The sequence below is a fragment of the Astatotilapia calliptera genome, chromosome 23 (assembly GCF_964374335.1).
Source record: "Astatotilapia calliptera chromosome 23, fAstCal68.1, whole genome shotgun sequence".
Classification (NCBI taxonomy): Eukaryota; Metazoa; Chordata; class Actinopteri; order Cichliformes; family Cichlidae; genus Astatotilapia; species Astatotilapia calliptera.
In genome coordinates this window covers 40775151-40797854 of record NC_137443.1, presented here as the reverse complement: position 1 = coordinate 40797854, position 22704 = coordinate 40775151, and the positions used below count along the sequence as shown (strand labels likewise).

General features: G+C 41.2%; 1 protein-coding gene across 1 annotated transcript; it reads left to right on the top strand.

The window, feature by feature from the left end:
* Positions 1 to 171: 171 nt before the first annotated feature.
* Positions 172 to 2870, top strand: sox1b (SRY-box transcription factor 1b). The gene has a single exon (XM_080297190.1). The coding sequence runs from the start codon at positions 1080 to 1082 to the stop codon at positions 2136 to 2138; it is 1059 nt and encodes a 352-aa protein (XP_080153316.1). The 5' UTR covers positions 172 to 1079; the 3' UTR covers positions 2139 to 2870.
* Positions 2871 to 22704: the final 19834 nt, after the last annotated feature.

Genomic DNA, 22704 nt, shown 5'->3' with positions numbered 1-22704 from the left:
TTATTAAAATGCTTTCATTAAGAGCCTCTAACATTTCCAACGTTTATTATGGGATTACTGTAGTTTTTGTTTTCTGGCCTCCCTCCTCCTCCTCTTTTTCCTCTCGTGCGTGCTCGCCACGGGAGCGCCGGTGAAACAAACAAAAGATGCTGCTTTGTATGGCACGTGCTCCGGGCGTCACTCACCTGTTACCTAGCAACGGGCACAACAGAAAAGCACCTGTGGCTCTGGATGAGAGGCAAAAAAATGGTGGGGGTGAGCTTTTTAGGGACCATTTAGGTTAAATGTATAATACTTAGCAAAGGATTAAATCTCATAGCGCTGCGGCTAAACGGGAAAGCTAAACACGCAGCTGAAGGCGCTCTGCTTTGTAGTTTTCACTGGCCGTAAGCAGCGGGCTAACACGCTTATATGATGCCTGTGAATCTGTTGTTATTAATTATTAATATTAGTATTATATTCGTACTTGCTTGTGGTGTGAATTTGCCCTGACGGCGTCTTGTTTTTATCGTAAACACTGATTAAATCAGCCTGTTTGAAGCAAGAGCACGTGCGCAAAAATTACCGGAATTAAACTGTTTGTATGTTGTGTGTTTTCTCTCTCTCTTTCACACACACACACACACATAAAAAAACAGATGACAGAGGGAGTAATTTTTAGGTCTCGCGCTCCGACGTCACCAGAACCTCGAGCCCCCCCTCCCTGCATGCAAATCACGTCTGCGCTCGAGCCTCTCCATTGGCCGTCTCGCGCTCATTTAGCTGCTGTCAAAGCGCGCGGCCCGGGCACGCTCCGGTAACTTTTCCCCACTACAGCTTCAACCAAAGTAAGCTCAAACAAGCGGTTTCCATTCTTGTCTGCGCTCGTGGATGACAGAGGGGGGAGAAAAAAGAGGAAGAAAAAAAGAGGTGAAAACGGAGGAAGTGCGGGAGCAGGTTTACCTCTGAGCGGATTTCATCCCCTCTCTCTGCTTCTTTCACTCTTCATCCATCTCTCCCTCGGAGGTTTAGCTGCTGCGCGCGCGGGCCAGCCTGAATGTTTCTTCGTGTTTGACTGGTGTCCCACAAAGACGAGGTGAATGTACAGCATCATGATGGAAACGGACTTACATTCCCCCGTGGTGCCCCAGACCAACCCGTCCAACCCGGGGGGACACGCGGGAGGCGGAGGCGGGGGGGCCGGAGGCAAAGTCCCACAGGAGAGGATCAAGAGACCCATGAACGCCTTCATGGTGTGGTCCCGGGGTCAGCGAAGGAAAATGGCACAGGAGAACCCCAAGATGCACAACTCGGAGATCAGCAAGCGGCTCGGCGCCGAGTGGAAAGTGATGACGGAGGCGGAGAAGAGGCCGTTCATCGACGAGGCGAAGCGGCTCCGGGCCATGCACATGAAGGAACACCCGGACTACAAGTACCGGCCGCGGAGAAAGACCAAGACGCTGCTGAAGAAGGACAAATACTCGCTGGCCGGCGGGCTCCTCGGCTCCTCAGCGGCTGTGGGGATGGGCGGCGGGCAGCGGCTGGAGAGCCCCGGAGGGGGGCACGCGGGGCCAAACGCAGGCTACGCCACGCACGTGAACGGCTGGGCCAACGGCGCGTACTCGGGCCAGGTGGCGGCGGCAGCGGCGGCGGCTCACGCCATGATGCAGGAGGCGCAGCTGGCGTACACGCAACACCCGGGCACCGGGGCTCACCCGCACCACCCGCACCATCACCCGCACCACCACCCGCACAACCCGCAGCCCGTGCACAGGTACGACATGAGCGCCTTATCTTACAGCCCCATCTCAAACTCTCAGAGCTACATGAGCGCGTCTCCGCCGGGCTACGGTGGCATCACCGGCTACACCCACCAGCACCAAAGCTCCGGCGTGTCTCCGGTGTCCGGGGCCATCGGCGGCACTTTGGGGTCTCTCGTGAAATCTGAGCCGAGCGTGAGCCCGCCGGTGTCCACCGCGCGCGCACCGCCGCCGTGCCCCACGGGGGACCTGCGGGACATGATCAGCATGTATCTGCCGACCGGTGAGGTGGCGGGGGACTCCTCCGTTCAGAGCAGACTGCACGTGCTCCACCCGCAGCACTACCAGAGCAGCGGCTCCACTCCGGTAAACGGGACGGTTCCTCTGACCCACATTTAAACTCCCCCACATGTCCTGCAAGCACCACAAACCACAACCAAATATTTACACTCTAGATGTGGGCACGAGCTGCTGATGAATTGTAAATTATAGGCCGTTATAGCCATAAAAATGCAATCACTTTGAACAAACTTTTTTTATCGTTATTATATTTTTTTCTTTCAGTGATGGATTCTTCTGTCTGTCCGAGTTTAAAGGAAAGCGCACACGGTTCACTATCGCTCTCTGGAACAGAGCATGCCAAGTGTTTTTTTTTTTGTTTGTTTGTTTTTTTTTTCAAACGATTTAAATTATAATCCGTGAAGTGCTGGTGCGATTTGAAGGTTATTTTTTTCCCGACTTTTCTGTGGAATTAAAGGCACCAGCGGTGTGTTTAAGGGATCCATAAAAGCTGTCCGAAAAATGAGCGGAGGGCGGGAATGGAAGATGTGTTGGAGAAGAAGACTAAGGAGAGAAAAAAAGTTTCTAGGCTGCAGTTTTTAAAAATGATTTCCAGTTTTAATGCTTGTAAACATGTGAGTCAGTCGGTGTAATTTGAATTTTGTTTTTGTTGTTGTAAAATCTTGTAAATTGTGAATAAATAGGCCTACTGAAAACGCTTTTATGCAATTGTACATAATTTATAAAAATGCGCAATTTCTTTTTCTTTTGAGGGAGGGGGCGGGGTTAAAGAGGAAACGAATATGCGCCGAGTTTAATAAATTTTAAAGAATTTCTTCTGTCTTGGAGAAAGCTCGTGGTGTGTTTAATGTCTGCATATTTAAACTGCTCTGAGAATTCCTGGTTATCTACATCGGCTGTATTGTTAGGATATAACGACACATGCTCGTCCTTGTATGGCTGGATTAACGTTAAAGTAGACGGGGAAAAACAAATCTGGTCAAAAAATGCACAAAACAAGAAATAAATAATAATTAATACGTTGCACGCACGCCTGTTTCCTAACCACAGAGGTGACTTTGATAATAGCATGCCTTGAATTAGTCTCGGCGTTTTTAATAGATGATTTCTCCTCTGATAAAAACATGATCAGGTTTTGCTCTTCATTCTGATCGAGCCTTTTTTTTAAATTTATTTATGTTTTATTGATACAGTTAAAAAAACGGTATTTACCCGCCATTAAGATCTTAACATCACTCTTTACATTACATGATTACATCATTACTCTTTTCATCATCATTATTAAGATGATAACAGACATCTGAGAACAGATTCAGATTCATTGGTGTAAATGCAGATTTTTTTTAATCGTCTTTGTTGTTTGTTTGTTTATATTTGGGGTTTTCTGCACTAGAATTTTTTTTTAAAAAGCATTTCAAAATAATAAACACTCAGGTGCTGACAACATAGGATCCTATATTTTGTAATCTGATAATTTATCTGTAAGAGTGCAGTCGATGGTTAAAATATAGACAAAAATTGACTACATTTTTAGCCAAACACTGTCCTAATACTCAAGATTTTTTTTATTTTTTCTTAAATATAATATAAACTGTGCCTTTATTCTTTAATATCTATGTTTAATACTGTCCCTCATGTGATTCGCATCCATAGATAGATACAAAGCTTTATTTTATTTCCATTTTGAGAAATTGTTTCATGTTGTTGTTGTTTATTTTTCAGTATCTCTTACATCCAAATTCTAAAAACACACATAAATGGTAAATAAATGGCCTGTATTTATATAGCGCCTTACTAGTCCACGTAGGATATGTATTTGAAAAAATTACTCATAAAATAGCCTCAGTGTGTGCGTTTGTGGAAGTCATGGCTAAAATATACCCTTCTTTAGGATGAGAGGACATTTTTGTCTCCATCATCAGTTTGACCTACCCGATCCTACTTGATCATTTAAAACTTACTTTATAATGTGCACCTGGCTTCTTTAATGATTGTACTTATAGGCCAAGACAAAATATTATTATTATAATAATTTTTAATTGTTTGTTTGTTTTTGGTTTTCCTCTTCAGTCTTATTTACTGCAGGGTCATGACCTCAGCAATCTGAAGAAAATCCAATAACGCAAGTATCCGATAGTCAATTCACCCAGTGCCCTCACTCAGGCCCACTTCAACGCTCGCTTTCACCTGGGTGCTTTTACTCTACTGCCGGCCCTCAAATCTTACCCCATCCCATGACCTCCAGCATCAAATGCCTCCATCTGTATGTGCAATTGTCACGGTTGTTACATTATTTCCTTTTTTAAATTTGATGGCTGAATCTGTTGAGGCCCCCGGGTTGGGAGCGAGCAATGAATGAGGGCAGGAGGAGGTAGGAAGGGAGAAGGCGAGGAGAGGAGAGGAGGTTTTTGTGTTGGAGGAGAATGGGGGATTAGTCCTGGTGTAAGCCGGGGCAACCCGGAGGTCACCCCCAACAAAAAGCCCGGCAAACAACACCCGTGGTTTTATCAGACTAATTCCCACTCGGGTCTGAACTCAAAAGCGAGAGGGCAGCGTGGATGCGAGTTACATCTAGTAAAGATGATTCCAGCAGGTATTTAATATGCACACAGTTGGTCTTATATAATTTCTTTCTTTCCCTACATAAAATGCCAGGTTTGTTTGGCTCTGTCTTTGCTCTCTTATATTAAAAAAGCTGCTAACATTTCGATACACTATGACAGACTTTTATCATCAGGATTTATTTTTAACGCGGGAAAACAGCCCATCAATCAAAGAGGGGGTCATTTAGGAGCTCACAAGACACTACTTGGATTATTTTCAACAAAAGGTTAAAACAAGAAAAAACAAAATGAACTAGTTAGCAGAAAGCTTTAACAGGTCAGTGGATGTTTCAACATGGACTCTGATCCAAGCAGGCTGGGAAAAGTTTAAAACTAAGACCGTGTTAAAAACAGACAGCAGAATAAAAAATGCTCTTCGGACATCACACAGGTGACACTTTGTGGAACTCCATGCAAGCGTCCACGGCTAAACGCAAGACTCCAGATTCTGACTGAGCCCAGGATCAGAGGTTAAAGGTCATGTGTTCTAACACGGACAGCTCAAAGTATCTCACTGTAAGGTAAGTTCTTTTTAAATACATACTGTAAATATAGAAGCTAAAATACAAAACAGCAAACTAGAATCTATAAGAACAAAATCATTTCTAAATGCAATGATGTACATTAGAGAGATTTTTCTGAGTTTTGACACAACCCAACTGACGTCAGGTACAGATGAACTTTTTCTTCGTTGCTTTAGAATACTTCCTGTTACATTTATAAACCCCATTCCCCATTATTCGTGTTCTTGTTCATGGAGTTTACAACATTATCGGCCAGATGTTGAGGCTGTAAAAGACTTGCAAATCAGGTTTCGTGCTGCATGAAATGAAGCGCTACTAAAAAAAAGAGCGTCGTGCAGTCTTTGCAAAAACGCCAAGTTTGAGCAGGAAGTTAACTTCACTTCCTTCTCAGCTCCTCGACGCATTTCTAAAGCGTAGCTTCCTGTGGAAGAATGGGGATTAAAAAATAAAGATAATTTAAACAAAAAAAAAGTGAAGAGATATTTGACTATTTAATTATCACTCATCAAAAACTTGTTTCTGCAGGATATTATTATTTGTTCATTGTGATAAAAGGTGAGATGATTGCCTCTGAATACCGCTCTGATTGGACTTTTTGATCGCAAATGTCTTAATATGATGATAGGGAAATGGCAGAGGGGAAAGTGGAGGATTCTGCCGCAGCTATTCTGATTGATTCGCTAAACCTCGAGGTATGATGGGAGCGTTTCCTCCGCAAAGTGTAAGAGAAAGGGAGTCAGTAATTACTATTATCAGAGAAGTGGGACTCAAATGATCAGGCTTATCCTTGGGTCCTGATGTGACGCGAAACCCAGGTAAGATGAAATTATACCCGAGTGACACTTGTCTAGATACGCCACGCAAAAAGACATCAATCAGCGCATGCATCAGTCAGAAGTGCAGCTCGGTCTGGTCCACACTGTGCTATACGCAGCAGCTTCTATCATCAGGAGAGGCTGAGGGCTGGACCTGTGCATCCGCACATCCACAGTCATGTGTCTGCAGGTCTTCCTCCTCTCCTCATGTTCAGCTTGGCACATGTTTGGACACCACTGCTTTGGCACGTCCCACTCCATAACCCCGTGCACCCGCTTCCCCTCCCCTTCCCCAATCCATTCCATGTGCTCCTGGTGTCCTGAACGTGGATAATCAGCGTCAGTTTATCACGCCTCCGCATATTTCCCTCCCTCTCCTCCTATAAAAACCCTCACCTCTGTCGTTGGACCCGGTTCTGTCATGGGAGATTACGGGGGACCGATTGCACAAGACTGAATGTGGCGCGAGGAGATTAGCCGGGGACGCCATAGAAAATAGCAACGGGGCCAACAGATTCCTCGCGAGGGGGCCTTATCGTGCAATTACACGTTGACACGTTTTAACCATTTTTCAGCCTCTTAATCCGAGCAACCCCCCGCCCCCCCCTTCCTCCCCCTCCTCTTTTCCAAAAGCAGACCTATTGGTGCTGAGGGAGTCTCACTGCTCTCTGTCTGACTCTCTCCATCAGTCTCTGCTGCCGTCTAAAAAGTCTGCCTCATTTGCTCTCTTTATCAGCTTCTGTCGACGTTCCAAAATCTTTCAAAAAAGAGGGGAAAAAATACGGATGAACACAGCGTTATCTTTTTTTCTCAATTGGAAAAAAGACTTTTAAGATAAATTAGATGCCCCAAAAAGTTAACTCCTTTGGAAGAGATATAAAAAGATCAGTAACATCTAAGATCGAAACTGAACAGAAAAAGGATCATTTTGTGGCAAAATTCAGTCAGCCTGGAGGCGAGAATCAAAAGTCCCAATGAGTATGAACAGTTTTTCTGTCTATGTTCACATTTGTTTTTAAAAATTATTTGATGCTCTGCTCTGGATAATTGCTCTTGTTTTGGTTTTTCTGAGACTGATTCACAATGTGAGGATCTAACTGTACCCAAGGATGGAGCACGAACTGGACTGTGGTGATTTTAGTAATACTGAACATATTAGCTTAAATTCCACATAAAAAACACCAGATTCTTGCATGCTGTCTAATTTAGAGTGCATGTCCATGTTAAGCTGGTTGGGAAAGTTAGATATTTCAATATTTCTCCCACTGCTCACCCTTACCTTTTTTCTGTTATTTGGAATATATGTAAGATGTTTAAAGCTTTTAAATGTGCATTAAAACTGGCTTCTCACACACACACTGATCAGCTTTTTATTAACCTGATTTAGTTGCGTCTGAATGTTTGTAGATTCACCCACAGACCATTTCCATGATATGATTGAATTGAGCTGTTTTCTTTACATCCCTTCTGTTTATTCCAAGCAAACATGGTCCGAGGTAAAGGTCAATATAAAGCCAGTGTCTCACAGGCAAACTTTAATTAAAAAAAATATATATATATATATATATATATATATATATATATATATATATATATATATATATATATATATATATATATATATATATATATATATATATGACACAAAACAAGAAGGTGTCTGTCTGCGGTAAGGTTTTTGCATTAAAAAAAACAAAAGAAAAAACACCTGAGGGCAAAGCAAGTGACACAAATAATAGATTTTAAAGCACAAGTCCTGGCATCTATGGTGTAAAAGTAGCATTTTGGCTAATATGAAGATGACCTCAGTTAAAGTTAATGTGAAAAATAAAAAGAATTCCATTATAAATCTCCCTGCACTCTTTATAGTGGAGCAGCTGCCTGGAGGCATTTTAAACAAGTCACCAGGCATCAAACAGACTGTGTGGTGTCTCGTTCCCCACCGCTTCTCAATTCAATTAGAGCCTTTCATGACAATCAATTAGGGAGTACCCCCTAGATCTCCCTGGGGACCTATAATCATCACTCGTCGCCTGGACGCTTCAGTATAAAGTAACAGGGCCACTGGGAACTGCGAGGAGACAGTCTGCGGTTTATTTCAGGGTATTTTACTTCATATTATCCTGTGTTTGTTTTTTTCCCCTTTCTCACTGGCTGTGTGTGTTAAATGTAGATTTTCCCCCTGTAAGTTTTACCCGCCTGCGCCATTTTCCAGCATATTACGGGTTTACTAGGAAGGCTTTACTGCCTGTCTTTTTATACTTCTTGTCTTTTTTTGTTTGTTTTAATAGTTCTTCCAGCTTTCACTCATAGCCAAAAGGTTAAATCACAGCTTCCTGAAACGCTGTTCTTAAAACAGAAACCATGAAGTACTTAATGATGGCAAAATTCTCCGCTGCGGGTCTTACCTTGCTTCATAATGGAGTAATTAGATGACTAATGAAGTCTTGAGTTTTCCACCCAAAACCATATGCTCTTGCTGTAGCTAAATATAATTTTCTACTCTGCTATTTACTCTGCTCTCTTATACTTCTCCTCTGTGATGCACTCAGAGATAAATATTGTACCTATATTTTTCACTATAACACACATATACACACACACACACACACTTATAATTCACATGATCACAGGTTTTTGAGTCAAACAAACACACACACATCCCATAAATGTCTGTCTGTTCAGGATTAGTTAGATGTTTTTCTCTACAGCAGAGATGTCTTTCTGAGGGCATTTTAATCTGGATGCTTTTCTCTCATATTTTCATTACTTTGATGGGGAAATTGCTCCAGAACTGCTCGAGTATGTAACTATGTAGATGATTATTCAAAGACACTGGTAATGGTAACAATATATTATAAAAATCCCATCATTGTAGATATATTTTGGTCGTCTCCACTTCCTAATTCTCACCTATCGGGCAATGATGGAGTGAAATAGACTGTTTATTACATCATCAATCATTATTAGATGCCCTTATTGAACATACAGTAAAATGCATTAAACTGTGAGCTGTCCAGTGCTGAATTGAGCCAGTAGTCAGATTGCTTACCACAACTACTACATTTCTTTTTATTGGTCCTTTTAAAGTTTGCTAAACCAGACTCATGTTTGCTAACAAAATAAAGATTGTTACTGTTACTGTCCCGCGATGGCCTAGTCTATGTTTCAAAACACCGGCAATTTACTTGCACACAGTTTTAAACCTGTTGTGGTCTTCTTCCGAGGGAAATGTCACAATTTTGAGCCACTGAACAACAACGCAAAATGTTTGCAAGTGGCTGTTTAAAGACCTTAAATGAAGCAACAAGTGTTCTTTGAGAAAAACAAAACACTGGTCGAAAGAAGGCAAAGAAAAGCTTCAGGCTATCTACTTTTAACCAATTATAAATGCAGGAGCAAAAGTGAGGTCTCTTCAAGCCAATTACCTCAAACACCAAGGTGCTTTTCCTGGAGGGTTAAAGCACTTTAGTGCGGAAAGAAAAACGCAGGTGAGAGAAGAGGAAGGAATGGAAGAGAGCAGGAAAACGCTAACATGATTACAACTGTAGCTCAGGCTCAGGTAATCACTGGAGTTAAAAGGTCTCCTGCCAGCCCAGAAGCCAATGAAACACTCTCTCTTCCTTTCACCTCTGCAGAGGGGAACTCTGTCATTTGCAGATTGCAGGTGAGATCTGGTTCAAATCTCGCCTCACTTCCACCAAACCGGGTGCCAAACACACTGGTGAATTAGCGCCATTCATCAGCAGCGGTTCCATAATTATCTGGCGTAGTATGACATGGGGAGAATTCTGTGTGCATGTGTGTGTTTATATCTTATTACTCTGCATTTTTAACATATTCAGGCTGGATTTTTATTTTTTTGTATTTAAGAGTCAGACCTTTAAAAATGAAAAAAACTATTTACTGTCTAAGCAGGAGCCTTCAGTGCTGACTGTGTTCCACCCATGTTGGACAAGGCTTAGCTCTAATTTTTGCTTTATCCTAACTACCAGCTTTCCTTTTATTGAATAAAATAACTGAGTCTCATGTCTGCAAACAACAGACCCTACAAACATAATGCAAACTATTTTGGTAAACTTGTATGACAGCTATCCCTTTATAGACAAGACATGCTGTCACGTACATCTCTCATTAAACACAGTGGTTTACAGAATACCAACAGAGTCACTGCTGATGGACAGGTGTATCCACGCAAGAAGCTGCAAAACTTTACAGGTAAAGGATCAAAATGAAGGTTACTTTGAAGATGGGCGTGGTTCTGACTCAAGAGTACTGCGTGCTAGTAATGATTATCTTACATTACTTGGCAAGTGTCACCATATGTCTGAATGTGTCGTGTATTCAGCTCTAGTTTCGTCCACTGAGGGGTTATGATTTGGGTAGCATTTGACTGTGTGCATGTCATTCTGTCTGTAAACATCTTGTGTTATATTGTTAAAGAAAGTATGATCAAGAGAAAAAGAGTGAGCTACCTAATTAGAAATATGCTGTAGCATAATATAATATAATAAGTTATTCATGCCCAGTTATGTACAAATCAATCATAATGTCACATATCCTTCCAAGTAAGTGGAGTTGTGCTAGAAACCCTAACTGTTACAATGCACGGTGATGCAGTTACAGGAACTACAACAGTACAGAGGATGGCCAAACACAACCTTATTGGGGGAAAAAACGGGAACCATTATCTACCTGAAATTAACAAAATGCACATATTTTATCAGTGTTGTGAACACTTTAAAGTAATATAAAACGTGTGATTTATAGACTAACACACCAGAGCACAATGCTCTTTTTTCCCCTAAAAAGGCCTAAATAAGTCACCTCCCCAAACTGGACTGTGAATAGAAGGAGTGTGTGTACATATGTGTGTAAGTGATTGTGCAGCCTCTACAGGCAGTTCATGCACTCATTATAACATGGTGACCCACAGTAGCCAAGGTAAGACACAGGGCAGAGAGCCATTAGTCACACTACTTAGGCTGTCTATCAGAGCAGTGTGTGTGTGTGTGTGTGTGTGTGTGTGTGTGTGTGTGTGTGTGTGTGCACTAAAGAGAGGGAAAAGAGGCAGAGCACCAAGACTCACTGCATCCAAACTGCATTAGTTCTTCAGTTAAATGCTGCCACTCTGCACATGCTATGAATGATTTGATCTTTTTTTCAGCATGTGTACAGCTGAAACATCCTAAAGACTTTGACTTTTTAGTGGACTTTAGATCAGTAGTGACATTAGGGATGTCACAATCTCAAAAATCTAGTCATCAGTACCAGCAGAATGACACGATTTTTGAAAATTGATTGTCCCATGTACTCAAACGTAATCCTAATTCCTTATGAAATTCCTTATGAAAAAGTGTTTTTATATCACTGCTGACAGCAGACCATTTATTTAAAATGTTAACGTTCTATTTTAGTGATGGGACACAGATTGTTAGAAGATTACCCACTGGAAGCATTTAACCAGAGGAACAAAGGTCTGTGGGATAAACAGTACACAACACGTTAGCTACCATGATGTCATCTATTGGTTTTTGAAGTCTTGTTTTGAAGCCTCAACATAAGTTTCCACCATCCCCATCTTTCAAAAAAAGGTTGATGGGAAAAAAAGAATGGCTTGTTAGCCAATGAGCGTGTGATTTTATTCCACAGAAAGCAGAGGTGTGGACTTGAGTCACATGACTTGGACTCGAGTCAGACTCGAGTCATTAATTTTATGACTTTAGACTTGACTTGAAAAAATGTTCTAAGACTTGTGACTTGACTTGGACTTTTACACCAATGACCTGGGACTTGAATTGGACTTGAACCGGTTTACTTGAAAAGACTTGATATTTTACCCCAAATATAAAATTTAACATGCATATTATATAGAGATTGAAAATGTGACATCATTCATGGGTAGAACCGCAAAGGATTCTGGGAACTCGTGGCAAGCGGTACTAGCTCACGCAGGCTTTCAATTAAAATCAGTCACACAGCGATAAAAAGAAACACAAAAATGTCAAGAAGCCGTTGTATTATTAACTGCAATAGCCGGTCGCATGACAGCCACGGGAAGCCGACGGGTAAAGAGATCGGTTGTTATCGGATTACGTCGTTGAAGAGAAATTGTTCGAGCCATGTTTCCGAAGTAACAAAGAGGCGACTGGATTGCAGCCATTCAAAGATCAAATATAACGTCCCAGAACACTCCAGCTCACAGGTTAGTCTGCTCCAAGCATTCCCACAAAGGTCAGTCTGCTGTTGTAGTTAATGCGTCATTTTCATAACATAATTGGTGATATAGGTTACAAGCAAGTCTGGCGCTGAACAGAAATTGCCGCGCTATGCTCCTTTATTTATTGTGCATAAATAGTGAATTGTCCTGACACAATATTGCGTTTTGCTTCTGTTATTATGGTACACTGACAAAAACATATACTTTTATTCACAGGATAAAACAGTTGTTTTGTATCACTAATTGCCCAGTACGATTACAGCATACAATATTATTGTCACTGCTACATTTCTGTGATGCTACCAGAAATTATTTCCACTGCTAATTAATTACCATTGAGCTCAAAGGTTATATTAATAAACGGTTAAGGAATGTGTATTTATGATGACGATTTGTGAGACTGGTAAACTTATGATACGTACGATGGTCTTTACTTTCTACACGGTGCATTTCAAGGTCCTGTACCCATCCGTCGGTAAACTGTACCTGGGCTTGTTGCAGTGACCGGAAGTTACTAAACTTCATGAGTGTATAAATGGCCTGCATTTGTATAGCGCTTTTCTAGTCCATAGGACCCCAAAGCGCTTTACATTACATTCAGTCATTCACCCATTCACACACACATTCACACACTGGCGATAGCAAGCTACATTGTAGCCACAGCTGCCCTGGGGCGCACTGACAGAGGCGAGGCTGCCGGACACAGGCGCCACCGGGCCCTCTGACCACCACCAGTAGGCAAACACGGGGTTAGTATCTTGCCCAAGGATATTTGGCATGCAGCCAGGATGCAGCCTGGGATCGAACCACCGACCTTCTGATTAGTGGCTGACCTGCTCTGCCACCTGAGCTACAGCCACTCACTCCAAGAAGCTATAATTATAAATATGCTACGATGAGATAGCTGACTTCATCTAACTAGCAAATGTTTTCCAGGCTACGTTGGTGATGCAGTTTTTTTTTTTAAATGATATTTTAAAAAAAATATCATTTATTTATGTATGATATTTTTGTCATGCGATTTTAAAGCCAGTCCTACAACCGCATCCAAGAATAACATGCAGCTTATCTCAGAACTGTCGGTGAAAATTATTCTTGGAGCTAGGTTTAATTGAGCTGCATTTTAAAGAGGTGCAATTTCACAATTTGTGTATATTTTCTAAGTTCACTATTTTGTCATGTGTTGAGAAAAACACAGATTTAAAAATTACATGGTCTAATATTTACATTTAGCATAACTGCAACATGCTTTTTTTCGTTTTTTTTTTTTTAAAGACTCGAAAGGACTTGAAATTCAAAATTTCAGACTTGTGACTTGACTCGGACTTTTACACCAGTGACTTGAGACTCAACTCTGACTTGCCTGACATTACTTGAGACTTACTTGAGACTTGCAAAACAATGACTTGGTCCCACCTCTGACAGAAAGTGCTCCATTTTCCAACGTGGTATCACGAACATTTACAAAATAAACTTATTTAATTCAATATGATCTAAAGCGAGTGACTGAGTCCTTAAACTCAGCAGGAAAGTGTTTATCCAGTCACAAAGCTGTTTTCCTGTACACTTCCATAGGACCGGAAGTACTTTTACAACCACAGCTATCACCATCTGGTGGCCATCAGACAGAATAAAGGCTTGTTCTGTGAAATATTTTGGAAGACACCAGCCCGTGAACCTATATATTAAGTAGCCAACCTGGCTAATGATGAGAAGACGCACTTTACCATTAGTTTGCAGTTTGTCGCATTTCCAATCTCAACTAACGCTAACATCTGATTCACGGTCACTTTAAACAATGTTCCAGTTTATTACAGCTCAGCTCATAGTTCAGACCAACAGTTATGTTAACACAACAGGGATGAAAGAAGTCTAAAGAAACAGTGGAGCCTGGGTCATCAAAACCAATTACTCTGAAGGTCAAACTCACAGGTGAATGAAATCTACACAGTAATATTTCACATGTTTCTCACGTATCTGCAACTTCAACTTTGTAATTACAACCTTATTATAGGTGACAGGGATGCTTACTAACACAATCAAAATAAGACCCAAACTGTAAAATGATCATTATTGCCAAATTAAAGGATATAATGCATTTTTTGTTTGTTTGTTTTTAATATTAGCTGTTTTATTAAAGCTGTTTACTTTGCAGTTCTTAGTGCCATTAGAGAGTGTCTCTGCTCAGAAAGATTAAGTAAAAAACACCCTACTGTTTATCTACCCAGCAGTGTGTGATGTCGCTTACTAAAAAGTCTCCAAAGAGGGGAAAAATGTTACGGTCCCCTTCTGTTATGGTTGAGGAACGACTTTTTTAATTCTAACTTTTAATTCGTGATAATGTGAGTGAACATTTCCCTCCAGTGTCCATGCATCTGGGGCAATGCAACGCTACATGTTCATAATCAGTAGCAGAGAGTGCGTGCGTGTGTGTGTGTGTGTGTGTGTGTGTGTGTGTGTGTGTGTGTGTGTGTGTGTGTGTGTGCATTAGGGCAAAACAATATGCTAATCTCTGGCGTGGAGTGGAGGGATTTGCTGTATAAAGAGTGAGAGAGAGACAGGGAAAGAGAGGGGAGCATGCTTGTTAGCGATAGCCTGGCTGAAGTTTCCTACACACACCCACCTCCCTGATCCACTTATGTAGGCCTTCTAGTGTGTGTGTGTGTGTGTGTGTGTGTGTGTGTGTGTGTGTGTGTGTGTGTGTGTGTGTGTGTGTGAGTGAGAGAATAATCTGTCAGAATATGTGGTGTCATCTATACATGGTTTTCCTGTTTGTGTCATTTGTGGATGTTGCATATTGAATATTGATATTGTTGTCTTTGCTGCGATTGTAAGCGTGCATGTGTGTGTGTGTGTAGGTGTGTGTTTATATGTATGTTTGTGTGAGTGCATGGGGATGATCTGTGTTGGCAGCCAGTAGTTATGGACTCAGATTAAACATGGAGAGGGATTCAGTTTGAGGGTATTTACAGATTCTCATTATAGCCTCAGAATCCGAGCGTGTGCAAACACACACACACACACACTCACACACACACACACACTCTAATCGTATCACCTATATAGCTTAATCTGTTTACTGTGATTAGACCAAATTTGAACATAGCATATTTTCAGTTTAACCTGGCTTCTTTGCTTCAGGTTTGAATGTACATGAAAATACACTGAATTTAGAAGGTAAAACCATATTTATAGCGCAGTGCCTACCTCTGTCCAGCCCTGTGCTAAACAAGAAAAGCTGATTCCTCAGTTTCTACTATACATGATGTTTCTTTATGACGTGTACACTTGAACTGACCTATGAACTGAGGTAAGTCTGGGAAGTATGCACAGTATGAATACAAATAATATACAGAGAAAAACCCAACAATCATATGACCCCCTATGAGCAAGCACTTTGGCGACAGTGGGAAGGAAAAACACACTTTTAACAGGAAGAAACCTCTGGCAGAACCAGGCTCAGGGAGGGGCGGCCATCTGCCACGACCAGCTGGGGGTGAGAGAAGGAAGGCAGGACAAAAGACAAGCTGTGGAAGAGAGCCAGAGATTAATAACAAGTATGCTTCAATGCAGAGAGGTGCAAGGATTGCAAGTCCAGTCCTTGTATCTGATCATTTTCAGAGGAATGTTTTTGTTTGTTAAGCCATTTAACACTGACCTATGTTAGGTATAAAAAAGGCACCTAAGGTAAAGAATGAACCAGTGATGTGTGTACAAATAACAGAAAACTGAAAGCAAAGAAGCCACTTTATTTTGTATCACAAGGAACTTTGTTGGCCCTCCAGATCAGAAAGGAGAAACAGGCAGAAAAGGCTGAGGAATGCCAAGTTACACAAGTGCTGGACTGAAAATTAGTGGCAACCGGAAAGATTCATCCAAATGTGAAGTTTCTGATTCAAATCAAATTAAATCAAATCAATTATCGATATGTGCAAAGGATGTCAGGAGAGAGTGTCTGCAGGCCTCTGTAAAATGTGGAGGCTCTCTTACAGTATGGGGCAGAATTTCAGCCAGTGGTGTCGGGGAGCTTGTCAAAAGTAAAGGAATCCATCATGCAATACCATGTGGGAAGCAGCTGACTGACAACAGTTTCATTTTCATTCAGCATGACAATGATCCCAAACACACTGCCAGTGCAGTAAAATCTGGATAGAAAAATACACAGTGGAGCACTATCAGTCATGGATTGGCCTCCCCAGAGCTGGACCTCAACATTATTGAAGCAGTGTGGGATCATGTTGAGAAAGAACAGAACAAAAGGCAGAAACATCCAAAGCAGAGCTTTGAATGTCCTTCAACAAACCTGGAGAACTATTCCTGAAGAAATCACACGAAAGAGTTCAACAGCTCAAGAGTTTTGCACAGTACAGTAAACAGAAATTATACCTGTACATCTACTGTCCAAGTCCATCTTGGAAAACAGCACCTTCAGAATATTTATAGAGCTGACATGATGTAAATTGGCAGACTCGAAACAAACCGTGATAACAATGGAGAAAAGTTCTATGTTGATTTTAAAAACATCTTAACCTACTCCCTATTTATATCATGTCTGATCAGTAAAAATAAATCATGTTTATTAAGATGTGAATGAGCAAAATACAAAAACCGGCAAGAAAATACTGCAGTGCTGATGAGGGATTATTCAACCTTGATCTAAACTTTGTGGATACACACAAAGTATGTGAACACTGCAGCATTCTTCATGTTGTGCACTTTACCCCAGACCAAACTCTTAAATCTAACCAACACGCAAAAAATTGGGAAGCTGTTAAACTTGTGACTGATTCTGTTATTGCCACATCTGGTGTGTCAGGGCGCCGACACCAAAGAACACCTTGTACATAAAGGGAAGGCGCAGGAAGCTTCTTGCATAACCTCATTATATCACACCGTTTTCGTGGAATAAATATTTCGAAGCAACACAGGGCCGGTAGAACAAGTTGTGCACACAACAGTGAAAGCTGATGGAGTTAAAGGGATATTTCAGGCTAATCTATTATTCATTCATTTGGCACTTTAGCTTCTAAATGCTTAGAAATGTTGACTGTGACTCCACGTCTGCTGATTGCAGATGAATAAACCAACTGCTGCTCCACAGAGCTGAGGGGAGTTGGTTTTTTGTGGGTTTGTCATTACCGGCGACCAGTTTCACGTAATCATTTAACCTGCACCTTATGACAGCTGGTACATCTTTTGAATATTTAAAACGCAAGAATAAACTAATAGGAAGAACAAAAGCAAGACATCAAACGGCCCGCCGACTCTACAGTCGTGTCAAACATCCTCATGAAGAAACTTTAGACAACGTGGCTCTTGTTTAGACACAAACTTTTTCTTGGTTTTTTTTTGTCTTTAAAGGAGACAACTTGGTCGGTGGAGATGAGAAGAAGAATTGGGGGAGGGGGGGTGATGGTGAGGGATGTGGAAGGATGAGAAAAAACAGAGGGAGGGAAAAGCAGTGCTGAAACACAACGGGAGCATCCATCCTTTAACCGGTGGGGAGTTATCGCCTAACGACAGAGCTTTTCCAAACGCTTTAAAAAGCACATTTGAAGATGTATTAGTGCATCCCCGGATCCACTTGCTGCCAATAGGGGGCTGCTCACTGGGCTTTGTGCATGTCTGTGTGTATATATGTGATTTTTTTTTTTTTTTTTTGTGTAGCTCCCTTCAAATTCCCTTAGCGAGCGTTGCTAAGGTGCTTTAGGGATGGGATTAGCTGGAGGCTCATCACACATTCCAACAGGAAAAAAAAGTATGAAGGAAAAGAGAGAGAGAGTCAGAAATGAGGGGAAGAATTAAAGGAAGAATACGGAGAAGAGAAGGAAGGAAGGACTGTGATAAAATAAACAAATTTAAAAGACTAGAAAAACTTTTTTTAAAGAAGGGAAGACGTTAAAGACAGGAAATAAAGAGGGAGGGGCAATGTGATAAGAAAATGAAGTTACACATGGATAACAGACAAGAAAGGAAAGCAGACGAGAGCAAAAAGATGGAAAGATGAAAAAATATAGAGCTACTGAATAGTTGTAGAAACGCCATGATTTTTAATGGTGAAAAAATAACAAAAATTTGGAGTAAGGAAAAGAAATAACAAATGGTGAGAATGTAAAAAGGAGGAAGGAGAGATGAAAGAAAGGAGGCAACATGGAAGGAGGTCACTGAGAAAGAAGAAAGGATAGAGTAGAGAGAGGAGGGAAGAGGAGTGAAAGAGTGAGCTTGCTGACTGTTGCATCAGCATGTTAACCGAGGGCAATATGAGGAGAATAAGCCGCATAATGAAGCGTGCAGGCAGCTGCAGAAATGTGTCCAGGAAGCCACCTTGTCTCCACTGCTGTGATGTCTGAAATCCATCAGAGGAGCCGTCTGCCAGGTTTGGCATCCCGGTTTAACACGACACTGAGATTAAAGACACGCAGGCAGATGAAACCGCTAATCTTCAAGATCGTGGGTTATTTTTGGTGAGGTGCTTATGCACTGCACTTCCAAGATCTCCGCTCAATCACGTTTTTTGCTGCGATAGCTGTTACTGCCTGTACCAATTTTAATAAAACAACAACGAAAAAAACGCCTCCAAATGACACGACAAAATGTTTGTTACCGTAAAGTGTTTTCTGATCTGATGCTGCTATCTAAGGACAGCAAGGAATACAATGTAAAAAAAAAAATGAATGGAATACTCAGATCTCAATGGGAAAAAATATCATGCTGAAACATAAATGAAATGAAAATGATCAACCTACAGAGGGCTGAATTCAAAGACTTAAAATGATGTGGCTGGCTAGTCCAAATGGTGTTCCTAATGAGATGATGGATGGTGTCCCGGAGGATCTGCCCCCAGATCTGGAGCTGGGCATCACTGAGATCCTGGACAGGCTGAGGTGCAACCTTGTGGCATCAGATGAATGAAAACGTAATGTCCCAGAAGTGTTCTGTTGGATTTAGGTCAGGTGAGCGTGGTGGCCAGTAAGTGGTATCAGTTTTTTCACCCTCCATGAACTGTCCACATACCACAACATGTGTCCAGGCATTGCTGTATACCAGAAGGAACCCAGGACCCACTGCACCAGCGTTGCGTGTGACAACTGTCCAAAGATTTCATCCTGATGTTTGATGGCAGCCATGGTGCTATTGCCTAGGCTATAGAGGTCTGTCCATCACTCTATGGATGTGCTTCCCCAGATCATCACCACCAAACTAGTCATGCTCACTGATGTTACAGGCAGCAAATTATTCTTTATGTCACATGTGCTAAGGGTGAACCTGCTCTCATCTGTGAAAAACACAGGGTGCCAGAATGTGACGTGCCAATTCTGGTATTTGATGCCAAATGCCAATGCCAGCCAGTGAGCACAGGGCCCACTAGAAGACACCGGGCTCTCAGACCACCCTCATAAAGTGTTTCTGATTGTTTGGTCAGAGACATTCACACCAGTGTCCTGCTGGTAGTCATGTTGTAGCTCTGGCGATGCTCAAATCAAATTCAAATCAAATTCAAATTTTATTTGTCACGTACACAGTCATACACAGTACGATATGCAGTGAAATGCTTGGACAACTGCTCGTGACCTAAAGAAAACAAAAAAAGGAAAAGGCTATGAATAAGATAGGAAATAAATATGAAAAATTAAAAAGGGAAATAAATATGAAAAATTAAAAAGGGTAAATTTTACTAGGAAGGAATAAAATATAAATTAAGGTTAAAAAGGAAATAACTGTACAACACAAATTAGAATGAAGGGTAAATTTAACTGGGAAAGAATAAGATAAAATATATAAATTAAAGTTGAAAATAAAATAACTGTACAACAAAATACACAATATAGAACTATATAAGAATGTATGAAGAAATATAAATAAATATATACACAATAACAGCAGCTGTACAAGTATTAACTGGAAATGAAGAATATAATGTCCAGTGTTGTGCAATCCACATTATGTCTTCTGCAGTGCAAATATGCTTAAAGTGATTAAGTGATGAAGTGAAACAATGTCCAGAATGTCCAGTGTGTGTGTAAGAACTGTATGTGTGGGTCAGTACTGTGTGGTGGTGTGATTGAGAGACCGTATCGCCTGCGGGAAGAAGCTCCTCCTCAGTCTCTCTGTGTTGGTCTTCAGGGAGCGGAATCGCTTTCCTGACCTCAACAGAGAGAACAGTCTGTTGTTGGGATGGCTGAGGTCCTTCACCATCTTCCTGGCCTTGGTCCAGCACCGCCTGCTGTAGATTGAGTGCAGGTCAGGGAGCTCGGAGCGGATGGTGCGCTCAGCTGATCGCACAACCCTCTGTAGAGCTCATCTGTCCTGCATGGTGCTGTTTCCGAACCAGGTTAAGATGTTTCCCGTCAGGATGCTCTCTCATCCTGTTCCTCCTTGCACACAGGAGCAGATATCGGTGTATCCTGCACACTCCATTCATAAAGAAGGGAAAAGGGATAAAAAGCAAGTCATCCCAAATTGTATAAAATGACAGCAGGTGTTATGCAGTGAGGAATTAAAATTTGACATTTTTGGTTAAAATTCAGAAAAGTAACATCAGGTTTTATGCAATATCATCTGGAAACGCATCTTCAGCATGACGATGATCAAAAGCAAACCTGGATAGAAAAAACAGACAATGAAACATTATCAGTCATGGATTGGCCTCCCCACAGCCCGGACTTCAACATTATTGAAAGCAGTGTGGGATCATGTTGACAGAGAACAGAACAAAACATCCAAAGAAGAGCTTAGAGAGTTCAGACTGTGCTGAAGAATAAAGGTGGTCTTGGCAGATATTGACTTTCAAGCTTGTCAGAATTGTTTTGCCTTTATATTCTGTATTTCCATGTATGTTTGCACATGTTTAAAAATTGCTGAGATTATGTATTTTATTCGTTTTAGGGCTGTTTGTCATTTATTATTTTACTAATAAATAACAACTGTGAGCTGGAAAAAAGTTGAGTCAGTGCATCCCTACTGAGAATAAGAAGTCATGGTCCCTGAACCACTCGCTCTACAGTAAGTCCTGCACATTAAGCAGAACAGCTGCCACCCACTAAACTCCTATAATAGCCTAATGTACATGTCAGGTCTCATGTTTTACCTGTAAGACTCACATTTCAGTCCCTCTGATCACCACCTGTGATATGAAAACATCAAATTTCCACACAGACAGAGAAATACAGCATCTCTCCAGTGCCGTAAAGTTTCTTAGGTAAGAGGCTGAGGTAGAACAGGCTGTCCAATTTGTACCCACATTTAACCCTACTGTACTTCTACATCAGGAGCTACATATCCTGCTATTCAAAGTCTTTTTTTTAAACTTTGTTGTTGTCGCACTTAGCAGCACTGTGGCAAGCCAACTAATGGACCAACCAATTATGACAAGTGCATGGGGGGGGGGGGGGGGGGGGGAGTTAAAAGCAGTAAAATAATAATAATGTTGATGTTTTCCTGTTTTTTGAAGTCCAAAGGCTTTTTTCCAGCTGTCTAATAAAGTTTAATATTTTCAAACATCTGACCTTCTCTTCTTCTTTTCTTTAAAGTCAATACCAGTTATAGATTTTAGTGATTTCTTTGAAATCTATCATCTTTAGACTGGCATGAAAACCAGCCACACTATACATTTACTGTATTTGCAAGCGTTTGCTTGTAAAGCAGCGGGATCAATGTTGCATAGGTGTGGTCTGTCAGAGCTCATGTTACCTGGCCCTGCAATGCAACCTGAGTTTCCTCTGTTTGGACAAATTGACACAGTGAACTGAGCCGACAGGCAGCCAGATTTCCCTCTCTGTTTATCTCCATCTCACTCTATTCATATTTACTTATCACTTTCTCTCCATCCTATTAAATAAACAGAACTGCAAACAGATTAACAACAAAGTTAGTGAATTTTTAACATTAATGAAGTGTTAGATATTTCAAAATTATCTCATTAGGATAATTCAGCAATTTAAGAGCATTTTATTCATTCTTTTTTTTTTTTTTAAATCTTGAAACTTTAGATATCTTAAACTTTTCATCTATGCTCTGTGATTTGACCTCGCTTCTTTTTCTTTTAATATATTTTTTAATTTCCATCTTTCTTTCTTGTCCGAACCAACCGTTTAAGGTTTCCATGATCTCATTATGTGTCTATGAAAAGGGACAGGTAATGCAATCTGGCATGACGTGGCATGAATTATGTGTGTGTGTGTTTTGATTACCTGAATGGCGGTCAACAGAGTCTCCATTTCACCCGCTTATCTTGTCGAGAAATAATCATCTAATCAGATGCACACACACACACACACTGCATGAAAGCTTCTCATGCTTGCACAGCTGAATGCTTACACCCAACCAATGAGAACAGTGTTTACTTACAGCCCTTCTCTGTAAACTACCTTAAAGGGGAACTGCTGGTACTGAAAAGAGGAGCTTGTTTGTTGTTGAGGCACTGTAATAGGTATCAGTAAGCGAAATATTACTAAGTTGTCATATACTTTCATTATGAACACAAATACTAGGGGAATAGTGTGT

Bases quoted from the DNA above. Each gene is read 5' to 3' on its own strand.
- sox1b (XM_080297190.1), top strand. From the start codon at position 1,080: ATGTACAGCATCATGATGGAAACGGACTTACATTCCCCCGTGGTGCCC.